Below are 13,374 nucleotides of genomic sequence, written 5' to 3' on the forward strand. Positions count from 1 at the left end.
TCAATTCTCCATGTTCTATTAATTGAACATACTTAAAAGTGGTCAGGGAGTTAACATGATCTTTTCGAATTATGTCAATCGCTCGATCCTCCAAAGTCGATCAATCAAACCTGTCAAAAATTGTCCAAAGACCAATCTATTTAATCTAGGATTCATTTGATTGATCGAGCAGTTGGTTCAATCGATTGAAATCCTTCATTTTTCACAACAACCATTTTCACTGATTGATGATGAAAGTGTGCCCACCATGATCGTAGATATGAGAGTATAAATTTTGAGAAAAAGCCTCATTTTCCAGGAGAAACTCCCTGGATTCCCAATTTCTTTGTAGCAAAGCTCATTACACACTTCATTTGTGAAACTTGAAACAATAGAAATCAATTTCATAAGTCCATAAGGAATAACAAGGGGGACTCTTATCAACTAGCTATCCACATTGGACATGACACCCCCATAAACCTTACCTTGGAGTCGTTAATTTTACCACATGAGAGCGTTAAAGAATGGTTATGCCGTTGCTTCAGAGCTCTAAGAGACAAGGCAACCAAAAATATGCGTTGGAGTGGCCATGGCAATTGAGGGCTCGAAAGGAAAAGGACCATGAGTTCTGACCTCCTTCAAGAATTTTTTAAGGAAGATTTTCTTATGGAGAAAGGTGTTATTGAATGAGCTTTAAGTATTAAGTTGATAGATGAATACATGTTTTATTCATGTGAGGTGACTCGGGAACCAAGGATGGAAATTGTGCTTAAAGTGATGAAATTAGAGCTCAAGGGAGAACAATATGAAGATTTGAAGATTCCAAGGATATGAAGAAATAATTAAAGTGCCAAAGGACTAAAGAAGCCAAGTGAAGAAGGAATAAAAGTCAAAGATCCAAAGAGGAGTTGCAAAAGGAAGAAATTCAGAGACTTTCGATCCCATCGAGTGTTATTCGATGCCATTAAGTGAATTTCAATGGGAGTTCGATCCATCTAGCACAAATCGAGGAATTTTGGGATTTTCTAGAAAGGTTGTTGGACAGTTTCTATATTTCTACTTGATGCCATCGAATGAGCTTCGATCCTATCGATAAACTTCCGAATTTTGAAAACTCATTGCTCGATAATTTTTGTGTTCCTACTTGATCCCTCGAGGAGAGCTTTGATGCCATCGACTAGTGTTTGATGGGAGCTCTGTGACACCCCGTACTTTCCAGTACTCGAGTGTTACTATGTAATCTAATGTAATATAAATATAAAAGTAATACAACATAAACATATACACTATGGAAGGTTATTTATATACTTTGTAAGATTTAAAATTTTCATATTAAAAATGATATGTAACCATAATCCATACTATGTGTATACACTTACAATATCATTAATATAAATTACAAATTAAAGAATTTATAATACATAAAAATAAAATATACTGGAAAAATTTAATGACTTATATAAAATTTAAAACCTAACACATATATGACCATACAAATAATGTATATATTAATCTTTGCTTACTGATATTCATATAATTTATATATATTAACAATTTGTGGTAATATAAATTACATATAACAAAATATATAAAGGAAATAAATAATAATGATAATAGTAGTAATGATAATAATAATAAATGTTGAATTAACCCTAATAAAAACATTTAATGTTCTAAAATCATAGAACGGGTGGTCCCAGTCACCTAAATGAATTCTTAAGTACCTTTTAACCATTGATGATCGAATTGGAATCGATCTGACCGTTGGATTATCACAATAGACATTTAAAATCATTAATCGATACGCATGGCCCACCTAAGCCTTGGATCAGCCTGGTCTTTGGTCCAAGACACTAAGTGGGCCCACCAAGTGGAATGAACGGCCTGGATTTATCACAAACATCACGGTGGGCCCTACACTTGTGATGCATGTGCAACTGGGTGTGGTGCACCCGCTGTGCATTGGCCCTGCCAACTGGGTCAAACACGGCTGACCCGATGGACCTCGAAATAGAGAGGTTTTTCCTCTCTTTTTCCCGCTAGTTTTGATTCAAACGGACAGACATTCATGATTTCAATTGTAGCCCACAAACCATGGCCCACCTCCATAATCTGAGCCGCCCATCATGCTTGGTCCTCCATTTCAGTCCAACCCCAGCAATTTTTACATGTTGTTGGGCCCTTACGTAAACACAACACTAACCGCAAGAAAGATGGCGTGCGGAAGATGTGTGCTTTCAGCCCTCCCAAAATCTTTCCGTTGTGATCAAGGTGGGTCATCTATGACCAATCCAAACTGTCCAGCTTGTAGAGCCCTCAAACACGATCAAAACCATGCCACTGTTGCGGATTCACGCGTACGTGTGTGTGCACAAACAAGGCCCAAACAGAGACGTGTGCGGCTATTTTGCCGAAAACGGAAAGCTTCTGTTTTTCCTTTCGTTTGACATCTTGGCAATCTGCATGAGCTAGTAAAGGCTCATCTAGATCGTCCCTAATGGAGGAATCTTGATCGTTCGTTCGTTGCTCGCGTGTTAGGGGTTTGTCTATGAGAAACCGGTGCCCAAAACCAGCAGCATACTAGCTGTTTCAAGAAAACCAAGTGCTGGGATCAAATCTTAGCCTTCCATTCACATCCAATGGACTTGAGGGTGAGGGAATACCTATAAAAGAAAGAGAAACGCCTTATCCCTCCCATTCTTACGGCAGCCATGAAGAATCGGCCGTTTTCCTCCTACCACCGAACCCACCACCCAAACCTCTATGGAACTTCAAACTCCCCATTCCACAAGCTCCCCTATGACCCCAAATCATTTGACACTGTCAGATTGAAGGGAGAGGCTTAAGGATGAAACCCGTCATTGGAGATGCCTCCTTCTCTGTTCGAGCCACGACGAGTTGCAACAAGTTCGGGCAAGTTCGGTCGGGTTGGAACTCCTACTGGCAGCAGTTGAAAAAGACAAGAGAGAAGTAGAGAAATGAAAGAAAGAAAGGAGGGAGAAGGAGGGTGAATGGAGAAAAGAAAACGAGAGAGAAAAAGTGGACGTTGTCCCTCTTCTTTTCTGTTGTCTGTTAGGCCATTGCATGAGCATGGCCTAAGTTCAGGAACCCTTGAGTCCTCCTAGGATAAAAAGGAAGGAAAAGAGGAAGAAGGGAGTGGTGGAGCAACCGTTTGCCGAATTCCGCCTCTCAGCCGAGCTAACTTAGCTAGTCGCCGAGTCCTGACCTGTGTTAGGCCCAATGTTTGAGGTGTGTTGCTGATTTCTTTGGCTGAGTGAAGTTAGGGAAGAGAAGTAGGAAAAGAATGAGAGAAAAGAGAGGAAGGAAGAAGAGAGAAGAAGAGAAACTAGAGGGAAAGGTGGCCGTTGGGCTGACTAGGCTAAAACTGGGTTTGACTGGGCCAAGTTGGGTTTGGGCATGGTCCGAATGTTGCTGGATTCCCAGTGTGTGGGAAGCAAATAGAAAGAGAAAGAGGAAGGGTGAAGTGGGTGGTTGTGTGTGCTGAGTCAACTCAGTCTTCAAGTTGAGACGGGCCGAGCTGACTCAGTAAAGTTTCCTGAATCAAGCAACTAGATGGCCACGTTGGGGCTGTTTAGGTCCAGTTATTGTAGTAAGCCAAATTGGTGGCTAATTTTGAAAGAAGACTCGGGTTGGGATGGAGTTAACTCGCTGGAAGTTGAGTTAGGCCGCACTTATCTCCCGCCGAGGTACAAACTCTCTACCCTCTTGCATTGCGATTTAGATTCGATTACTTAATTAAATGTTGTAATTAGAAAGCTCGTATTTCACAAAATCCTAACCTTGAGTTAAATATGGGTCAAAGTCCACTATATAACCTCGTTATTATAAGCAAAATTGTGATTATCAAATAGTAGTATTTTATTTAATGATAGATCATGAAATCTATTACACTACCAAAAAAAAGGGGCAAAGGATTCAGACCACATTACTTTTTTTACTATGGATATAAACCTTAGCTATAGTTGCTACGGTTTTAATCCGTAGTGAAAAAGTTGATACACCATTAATAATTAATAGTGTTGTAAGGGGCTCTATGAGGCCTAAAAAAATATATATATTCTATCTAAGTTGTCTGTATATTTATAAATATTACTTTAGAGCTTAAAACAAAAAATCAGCCAAATCGAAGGCTCAAGTGGACCACATGGTAGGAAACATTGATATTAAATTACAGTTGCTTCTTATGGTGTGGTCCACTTGGGCCTTCAATAGATCTGAAATTTGGTTTTTTAAAGTAAAATAATTTATTAAAATTATGGATCGAAATGGGTTAACTAAATACATCATGGTGGGCCCCACGGAGTCCCTGATCGGACCGTCCACGTCTGTCCGTCAGAGGAGCCCCAAATTTGGGTGTGCGCACAAAACAGAGCCGCACCCAAACACTCCATTTCACTCCCTCTCTCTCTCTCTCTTCCCTGATCTCACTCTCCCCACCGATGATTCCCCTCTCTCTGCCCCCTAACCTTTCTATGTGTGTGTGTGTGTGTGTTTGTGATCCAAAGAAGGGAGGGTGCCGAAACCCTAACCCTATCTTTAAATGCAAATCTAATCCTGTTTGGAGCATTTTCTAACAAAATTCCAATTTCAGGTATGGTTTCTGAGAGGTTTCAGCTCCTTTGGAGATTCTTTTACTTTTGAGATCTAATTTGCAGGTTTCAGCTCTCGAATATGGGTTTTTGCTCTCTGATTTGGGTTTTGTGGAATGTTTTGTTTGGTTTGCTCATTTTTTAAGGAGTTTCTTTCGATTGGAGAACTTATATGGGAATATGCACGTGCTTCCTTTTTTTCGGTTTTGAGAGGATTCAAATAGCGAGATTTCGTTGGATTTTACTGGAGTTTGCGAAATCTTAATGGAATTCCTCTTTCTGGAAAGATAATGTATGGTACTAGTTTGAGAAAGCACATGTTTAGAGGATTGTGTTCAAAAATATCTGATTTACACATTGGAATTAGGGTACTTCTTCTCTGTTTCTGCTTGGAATTTTGCTTTAGATCTTCTTTGATGGAATATTTTGATTTTTCAATCTTTTTTCAGGGTAGAATATGTGAATCTTTACTATTTTATTTGTTTTGATGGGAAAATTTTAAAAAGATCATAGAAATAACAAATTCTATTATGTGATTTCCAAGTTTAAGAAAATGTAGTGTGGATTTAAGTAGGGTTTTAAATTTTCACTGCATTTGAATGATTTATTGTTGTATTGTGGCTCAGTTTCACTAACAAAATTTACTATTGTTGTATTGTGGCTCAGTTTCACTGCATTTGAATGATTTACTGTTGTTCATTTGAATGATTTCCAGATCTCATCCACTTGTACCGTGCCTATAAGTTGAATTCTATAAAACCCATTCCTTGATGAATTTAGTTTGATTTGATTTTATCTGATGCTACTGAACTTTCTACAAAACTCCAACCTTTTTAGGCAAGAATTATTCACTCACCCATCTTTCATATTTGTCGACAAACTGTTTGAGCGACCTAGCTGACTGTGTTTGTTCACTTCCACATGATCATCTGATGAGTTGGTTTCCTGGGAGACCTGTTTGTCAAAAACAGGAATCTGCCTGCTACGCTGGCATTTTGAGAAATGCTCTGATTTCATCGAGTTCCAAGAGTTCAGTGCTTCATTTCCATCGATAGCGGCAAGAGATTTCCTCTTCATACCAGGAAGCACTCTCAGTCCAGCATATGAACCAGGTATGCATGGTCGTGTTTCCATTTCACCACAATCACCGGAAATGTTCCGTGTGCTACAACTATTGGATTGAGTTATTCTGTACATATGCTCAATAAATTCATTAATGAGAATAGGCCAAGCACCTTTAGGGTCATATCCTTCAAGAAACTCATCTATGCATCTGCTAAATGGTAGAAGTTGTTGCCAAGTGTCCTCAGAAATATTTTGCCGATGATGTTTCTCAACAAATTCACACCATTGGTTAAGAAGTTGAAACCTTCCTGTCAAAACTAATCTCCACATAGCTACAGCCCTTCTTACATCGATGTCCTTTTGCCCATTTTCATGGCAAATGAAAAACACAAACCCATAGAAACATGTGAATGAATGAGAATCTACAGTCAAGTTTAGGAGTGACATGAGCTTGGAAAGGTCATCAAAAATCACATTCCTGTCACTTGATTGTCCTCTTGAGTTAACTAACTTTGAAAGCAAAGCTAGTTCCTCCTTTGATTTTGCATGTTCATTTATTGATATAATCTCGCAATATCGGGTGTAGATGTCGATTTTTCCATATCATTGTGTGTCATGAGCCCAAAAATGGATGGGCGTTCAATAATCATTGTTTCGTCTTATGTAATCCACATAAGATTTGGATCTTCCTTTTTTCAGTCTCATGCCCTAACATAACGTAGAAAAATGGATGAATGGCATGGATGAAACACATACATCATGCGGTGACCCACACAACACCGTCAGTAGGCAATCCAGGTCCCTCGTGATATGCCCATGAAAAGTTAAAGCTATTCAAAGACTAAACTCCAATGATAGTCATAGATGCATGTGTTTAGAATTAGATGAATGGATGAAAAATAATAATTATTTTTTTTTGTAAGGTGCAGGTTCAAAATGAACCCCATGGTTAAACAGGATCCAGCTATAACAGATAAGGAGTGGATGACACTAAGTTTTCCAAACCCTTGTTTTATTTCTGGAATCAGAAGCTTTGTGAAGTTTGCACAAGAACACCTTCCTGGTAGAGAAACCATTCTTTGTCCATGTGCCACTTGCAGATGTTTACGATTACCGGTTTCTTATGATGATTTGGAAATACATCTCATGCAAAATGGATTCGACTCAAGCTATAAGGTTTGGGACATGCATGGTGAGCATGTATCACCTAAGCATACTGAATATGCATCAAGTTCCCAACAGTACCACAATGTCCTGAACTTAAATGAGGTTCACAATGCGATTGTTCAAGAACTCGATGGTAATAACCTAGATGAAGTTGTATAGGATGAGTCGAATGTAACCCCTGTAGTCGAAGGCATCTTTAAGGAAAATAAAATTGATGAGTTTGGAGAAAATCTACGAGACGCAATGACTGAGCTATACCCAGGGGTCCAAGATTTCACCGTGCTGACTTTTATTGTACAACTTTTCAAATTAAAGGTGAACCATGGATGGAGCGAAAAAAGCTTTATAAAGCTCCTTCAACTACTAAAGAAGGTGTTACCTTTCAGTAACAAGGCCCCTACTAATACCTACCAAGTGAAGAAGATCATTACAAAGTTGGATCTTGATTATGTGAAGATCCATGCTTGTCCAAATGACTATATCTTGTACTAGAAGAGAATGAGATGAAAATCAGTTGTCCAACTTGTAAAACCCCTAGGTTCAAGATAGAAATGAATGTTGAGAAAAAATAATCTCATGTACATGTCAAGGTGTTAAGGTATTTTCCATTAACACCAAGGCTACAAAGAATGTTCAGTGTGCCATGGTTAGCGAAAGAAATGTCCTGGCACTCAACCAGAAAATTGCAACCTGAAAAGATGGAGTATCCGGCTGATTCTATTGCATTGAAGATTCTCGATGAGAAGTATATGGACTTTTCAACTGAGCCTTGCAATGTTCGATTAGGCCTGGCTACAGATGGGTTTAACCCATTTGGTGCTTTGACTATAGCTTATAGTTCATGGCCCATTATGTGTGTGACATACAACGTTCCACCAAAGCTTTGCATGAAACCTCAGCTTACTATGTTAACTTTGCTCATTGAGGGACCACAACAACCCGGAAAGGATATTGATGTTTATTTATGACCATTGATTGATGAATTGTAAGACTTATGGCATAAAGGGGTCACGACGCTTGACACATATCATAAAAATAAATTTAAGATACGTGCCGTTTTTTCTCTGGACAATCCACGACTTTCCAGTATATGGTAATGTTTCTGATTATAAGACTAAGGATAAGTATGGTTGTCCTGTATGTGGTCCCAACATAGATTCCTTGCAACTCTAATATAGAAAAAAAACATGTTTATATAGGTCACAAACGATGGTTGCCAATGTTAGACCAGGCAAGGAAGGACACAAGTGCTGGCACATTTAATAAGAAGATGGAGATACGACATCAACCCATTTATCTAGATAGATTGAGGTCGAAAGACAGACTGCGAACCTACATATGCAATGGGGGAAGACTGAGAAGAGGAATATGAGGGGTATTGATGGAGGCCGACAAGAGCTAACGGGTGATGTTGAATCACCGTGGATCACCGTGGTTCTTCAAACAGTCTACATTATTTGATCTGGAGAATTGGAAAGACATTCCGGTATGTCGCAACCTTGATGTTACGCACAACCTTGATGTTATGCATGTCGAGAAAAATATATGTGAAATCCTTATTGCCTTGTTGTTGAACACACCTGACAAGAGCAAGGATGATGCTAATGCGCGCAAGGACCTGAAACGGTTGGGAATTCAGAAGCATCTATGGCTAAAAAAGAGCAATGACAAGATGATTTAGAAACAAGGTCCTTTTTGTTTAAGAAAAAAAGAGAAAAAGCTTTTCATCCAGACTTTGCACGACCCGTGTGTTTCAATCGGTTTTAGTGCGAATTAGAAGACCATCATAAAGGGAGATTACGTGGATTTAAAGGGAATGAAGTCTCATTCTTACCATGTGTTGATGCAACATTTGCTCCTAGTTCTCATCTAGCATGCATTCAGGGATAGGAAGGTCATTCGTCCTATAATTACAAGCTTTTGCACCTTCTTTAATGCCTTGTGCTCGACAACAGTAGACGTTCAAACGCTCCTCACTCTTGAGAGGGGTATGGCTAGGACATTATGTCAGCTTGAGATTATATGCCCTCCACTATATTTGTCGTGATGATGCATCTGTAGATCCACTTGGCTTATGAGGCTCGCATATGTGATCCTGTATACTATCGATGGATGTATCCATTCGAAAGGTACACTATAAGTTTAGTAAGAATAATTCGGCTTAACATCTACGGTTGTATGTATTTGTAATGTATCATTATCTTTGTCAGGTTCATGAAGACATTCAAGGCCTATGTCCGTAACAAGACGCGACCTGAGGGTTGCATTGTAGAACAATATATCCAAGAGGAGACAATTATATATTGCAACCAATACAGAGGAAAATAAAAAACAAACCTCTTGGAAAAATTGGAAAAACGGTTTGTTGGAGTCATTTTAGGACTACAAAAGTTGCTAGATGTTGTTGATGACGGTAACAATGATGACGATGTTGGTCTAATAGGTTCAAGTCAAAGTGTTATCCTAGTAGGTATCGAATACGAACAGGCTAGTACATGGGTACTGAAGAGTCATCCTAGCTATGATGTGTGGGAAGGGTATGCACAATTAGCTCATTTGTATATATCTTCTTTACTGCAATTTCAATATAATAATGGTATCAAATAACACGCAGGAAGCACAAAGATTTCTTGTGGCGATGTTACAGGAGGATCAACAGGGTGCTTAGCGAGGATGAATTCATACCTTGGTTGAAGAGGCAACCAGAGTTTAGCGAATCTGACTATAAAAAATTTAAAGATATAGTGAGAGGACCTCTAGCTTTTTGTACTCAATATAATAAGTATTGTATTAATGGTTTTCTCTTTGTCACTAAAGACTATGAGGAGAATAAAATGAATTAAAATAGTGGGGTTATGACAGAGGGTATGACCATCTTCCAATCTAGTGCTAAGGATATGAATACAGTGGATGAAAATCAACCTTACTACGGAGTCCTTCATAAAATTATCCAATTAGATTATAGAACAGGGTACAAGCCCATCTTATTTAAGTGTGATTGGGTAAAGGTGATGCATCATGGTCTTTCTTTTGATGTCTAAGCGAATCTGAGATTAGTTAATTTGTCCAGTCTTTACAGTTCTGACAAATTGGGTGACAAGCCATTCATTCTTGCGTAGCATGCCACGTAAGTTTTCTACTCCAGAGATCCAAAAAATCCCTGAATGGCATGTGGTATTAGAGGTTCCAAAAAAGATTTTTATCAAAGAAGAGACATGTCATTTATCGGAACAATTTAAGGATGTAGCTAATGTCAATGCAGGACCTAATCTCACCTCATTAGCAATTGTTGATGAGTTGATATTCAATGAACCTGAAGACATTAGTGTTGTAGTCGAGAAAACAAAGAAAAGAAAGCGACCAAGGAGAATCTCTTAAATTATTTATATTTTCTAAGCATGTAACAATATGATATTTATTGGAGGAAATCCAATCAAGGTATGGATAATGTAGTGAATTTTTTGTACTTTATCTTTTATCCAAATTATTGTATTAATCATTAGTGTTTTTATTTTATTTTATTTTATTTGAATTTAAACAGGCACATGGATTCACAACTAGAGGCATTGGGTGTGCACTTGACTGAGACTACAAATGCAAGCAAGACCAAAGATAATATGATAGTTCTCCTTAATTGGATATGTAAATTTCAATTTTCTTATATATTAGCGGTAATTAACAATGTGTATATGATAGTTCTCCTTTATGTTGTTGTGCCAACTTCTTCTTCTTTGTCTAGAAAGAGAGGTCCTATTAGGGGTGCTTTTTTACATAAGCAACCTGACAGGAAAAAAGTCTTAAAGACAAATGAATTCGAGCAATTGAATGAGGATTGTCCTGAACAAAAGTAATTTGTATCGCATATCGATATCCTCACCCATACTCATATCCCGATCATATACCAGGACTTTTGCCAGGTGCCTCATGCACACATTTAAATGATCATAGAGTCATTGTCACGGGCTTATGAGTTTGAGGGTCAAAGTTGGGATGTGAGTCTTACATACATAACAAAACGCATCAAGAAAACATGGCGGAATTACAAGAAAAGGTTGACTGCAAAATATATTAAAGACAAGGATCCTGCAGTTGTGAGAAATAGTCCTTCCACCCCCAGGTATCCCTATGGAGGATTGGTTAGTCTTTGCGAATCAACATAGCACTAAGGAATTCAAGAGAGCAAGCGAAAGGAATAAAGTCAATTGATCCAAGCTAAAAGGACTTGCGTGTCTTGGGAGGAACAGCATGGCTATTATTCACCATCAGATGGTATGCATTATTTATTTATAAATATAGGTATTATAGTTTAATATTGAATTTACTTTTGAATTATCACTCATTTAACTCCATTAATATGTAATGTGTCAAAGGCGAAGGAGAGGAATCTTACCTCTGATGCCGAGATAGGTAGACGTGATGTTTACTTAAGAGCCCATACAAGCAAGGACAAAGTTGTCCAGTATCCTGACCTTATTGTAAGTACATCCCCTTCTACCACTAACTAGTACCTTTATGAGATGCCAATGTATAACTTTGAATTATTTTACATCCATTTGTATTTTCTCACAGGAAAAATTAGATGAGCTTTATTCTAGCAATCCTTCTTCTAAGATTACCAACGTTGACGATGCCCTCACACAGGTAATAATAAAATTTAAAAATTACAGTGAAATTCATGGTAATTATGAATTTTCTAATAACTTGATTTGTAATGTTTTATAGTTGGTTGGTTCTGACAGTAGAGGGCGAATGCGGGGTCTAGGTTGCTCAATAACCAAGACAGGACTGAAGATGTCAGCCCCTGCCCGTTCAAAGGTAGAGAATTTGATAAAAGAAAGAGATAGCCTAGTGTAGGAGATATTTGATATAAAGAAATCATTGGCCAAGATGGAGGCATGGATGGAGATGCAGCAACATGCATAATCTACTCAAAACCTCTCATCACCAACAATTGCTAAATCTGCTCAGGCATCGTCAGTATGCAAGTGTAAATTTGCTACTATATTGAACTTACAATTATTTTATAAACGATAACAATACGAATGCCATTTTATATATGTACATGTAGCCGGATATTATATATATCGGTAAGAGCTGCGACTTGCTTGGTTAGGGCAATGGTGATGTAGTTGCTCGTGGTCAAGTACATGAAGTTAATCCAAATGCAGTTGTCCATTGCAAACCATTGGAGGAGGGAGCTTTTGTTATTACCCTAATTGAGATTATACATCCAGACACTCATTTGTGGAAAGAAGATGGGTTCGCATCTACACTTGGAGATGCTAGTCCAGGATCACTTGTGCAATGGGGGAAGGAATCTTTGATATTTCAATAATTTGAACAAATTTAGTACTCTATAATTGAACTTGGTGTGGATGCTTTTTTTAGTTACTTTATATGATGTTTCACTTATTTTTTTGGTTAATTTTGAACTAATTTGGCACTTTAGTTACTTTATATTGATGAACTCAGAACTTAGTTTGGTTTTTAGTTACTTTATATTGATGTTTCACTTGTTTTTTTTTTTTTTTTTTTTTTTGCTTACTCTATATGTTGTTTGGTTTGGGTTTTGTAATTTTGAATGAATTTTATACTCTATATTTAAACATATTAGACTCCGTTTGGTCGTAACAAACCAAATAGAGCCTATGCCCCTTTTTAACTCCGTCAATGCAACTCCTTGCATTGCCGGTCCTAAGCCTGGGTAAAGGAGGAGGGAGAATGGGCATCAAGGTGAGTTGTGTACTTTCCTTCATTTTCTGAGAGAGATTTTTAAAATCCTTGATGGTTAATTTTAATAGTTTTCTGGCTTCTTCTACTATCATTTGAGGACCTCAAAGGCCCAACTAACTTGAAATTTTTATATGCAGGCTAATGTATTTTTAGCCCCACAGATCAATGTTGCCACTACAAGGTTCAATACTGAAATGGCAAAGTTTTTAACTATTTATTTTATCTTTGTTTTCATGTTCTTCATAAATAATTTGATGTCTTAACTTCCTGTCATTACTAGCTAGTCTTGTCACTATTTGTACATATGTCATCTCATGAGTATTACTATTTGTTATTTTCTTACCCCTGTAGTAATTATCAGAAGCAGTGGACCATCATTGAAAGATTACCCTTGTAGTAAGTCCAACTAAGGTATGAATAATATATGGTTTTAGTTCATGGTAAATGGTACCTTTTATTGTGGATCACCCCTAGACTAAAGACCTGGTACCTATTGTTCTAAGTTCGTATTGATTTCACTAATTGTAATAGAAAACAGACTCAAGCTCAAGCTGGGGGAGATTGTTACCACAATTCCAACTATCGATAAGTACAATTTAGAAGGCAGATTTAAATTTTATTTATTATTTTATTTATTTGTAAATCTGTGCCCATATGCATTGTCGGAGAAACTAAAAAACTTACTCATTCTCAGATTGCATCGTGGAATATGCATCCATTAGGCAAAGAAAGGGCGACATTCCAAGCACTCACACTTTCTCTCTTTGCTTGCTAAATTGGTGAGTCTTCTTTCCTTCATACTATATGATTCATTGATGAA

The 13,374-nt window shown here is 37.7% G+C and overlaps 1 protein-coding gene and 1 long non-coding RNA gene across 2 annotated transcripts; one reads left to right on the forward strand and one right to left on the reverse strand.

Annotated features, from left to right (window-relative positions):
• Positions 1-5,441: 5,441 nt before the first annotated feature.
• On the reverse strand, positions 5,442-6,241 carry LOC131249577 (defective in cullin neddylation protein AAR3-like). Its single transcript, XM_058250379.1, has one exon. The coding sequence runs from the start codon at positions 6,099-6,101 to the stop codon at positions 5,442-5,444; it is 660 nt and encodes a 219-aa protein (XP_058106362.1). The 5' UTR covers positions 6,102-6,241.
• A 4,949-nt stretch (positions 6,242-11,190) lies between these two features.
• On the forward strand, positions 11,191-12,319 carry LOC131249946 (uncharacterized). Its single transcript, XR_009172918.1, has 4 exons — positions 11,191-11,296; positions 11,391-11,462; positions 11,544-11,798; positions 11,890-12,319. It is a non-coding gene; the product is annotated as an uncharacterized LOC131249946 (long non-coding RNA).
• Positions 12,320-13,374: the final 1,055 nt, after the last annotated feature.

This window comes from Magnolia sinica, chromosome 6, assembly GCF_029962835.1.
Source record: "Magnolia sinica isolate HGM2019 chromosome 6, MsV1, whole genome shotgun sequence".
Lineage (NCBI taxonomy): Eukaryota > Viridiplantae > Streptophyta > Magnoliopsida > Magnoliales > Magnoliaceae > Magnolia > Magnolia sinica.

Coding starts and splice junctions, on each gene's coding strand:
- LOC131249577 (XM_058250379.1), bottom strand. CDS start 6,101: ATGTCACTCCTAAACTTGACTGTAGATTCTCATTCATTCACATGTTTC.